At 46.9% G+C, this 548-nt stretch overlaps 1 protein-coding gene across 4 annotated transcripts in view; it reads left to right on the forward strand.

Annotated features, from left to right (window-relative positions):
* LOC116700370 (roundabout homolog 1) overlaps positions 1-548 on the forward strand; it is an 85,657-nt gene that overhangs the window by 77,192 nt on the left and 7,917 nt on the right. For all 4 annotated transcript variants that reach the window (XM_032533491.1, XM_032533492.1, XM_032533493.1 and 1 more), the window contains 2 exons: positions 95-216; positions 296-467. In XM_032533491.1, coding sequence (XP_032389382.1) covers positions 95-216; positions 296-467 — 294 coding nt within the window. The remainder of the gene's footprint in view (positions 1-94; positions 217-295; positions 468-548) is intronic.

Genomic DNA, 548 nt, shown 5'->3' on the forward strand with positions numbered 1-548 from the left:
CTGTTAGAGATGCAGACCACATCTGGGATACATACAGCATCAAAGAAGACTGTGTTTGTGTCTGAACTGTTAACTGTATCCTTAATTGTCTTAGCCCCTAGCAGAGCACCCCAGGGTGTTACAGTGACAAAGAGTGAGACCAATGGGACCGCAATCCTCGTTGCTTGGAGACCGCCTCCGCAACAGGAAGAAGCTGGAGTCATTCAGGAGTACAAGGTAAGAAAAGAAGGCCCCCAGGCATCTCCTGTACTTTAAATCATGTGCTTTACAGTTAAAATGTACCATTTATTGACAGATCTGGTGCCTGGGTAATGAGAGTCGCTATCACGTTAACCAGTCGGTCGACGGCTCCATCTTCTCTGTGCTCATCTCCAATCTGGCACCGGGAATTCGCTACAGCGTAGAAGTTGCCGCCAGCAATGGTGCTGGACCTGGTGTCAGGAGTGATGTCACTTTTTTCCAATTAGGTGAGAGTCCTACCAAAAAAGTGTTTGTTTATTGAGGTGTCATCAAACTAGGCCTATAAGTAGTCAGAATATCCCAGAGTG

Source organism: Etheostoma spectabile, chromosome 13 (assembly GCF_008692095.1).
Source record: "Etheostoma spectabile isolate EspeVRDwgs_2016 chromosome 13, UIUC_Espe_1.0, whole genome shotgun sequence".
NCBI lineage: Eukaryota > Metazoa > Chordata > Actinopteri > Perciformes > Percidae > Etheostoma > Etheostoma spectabile.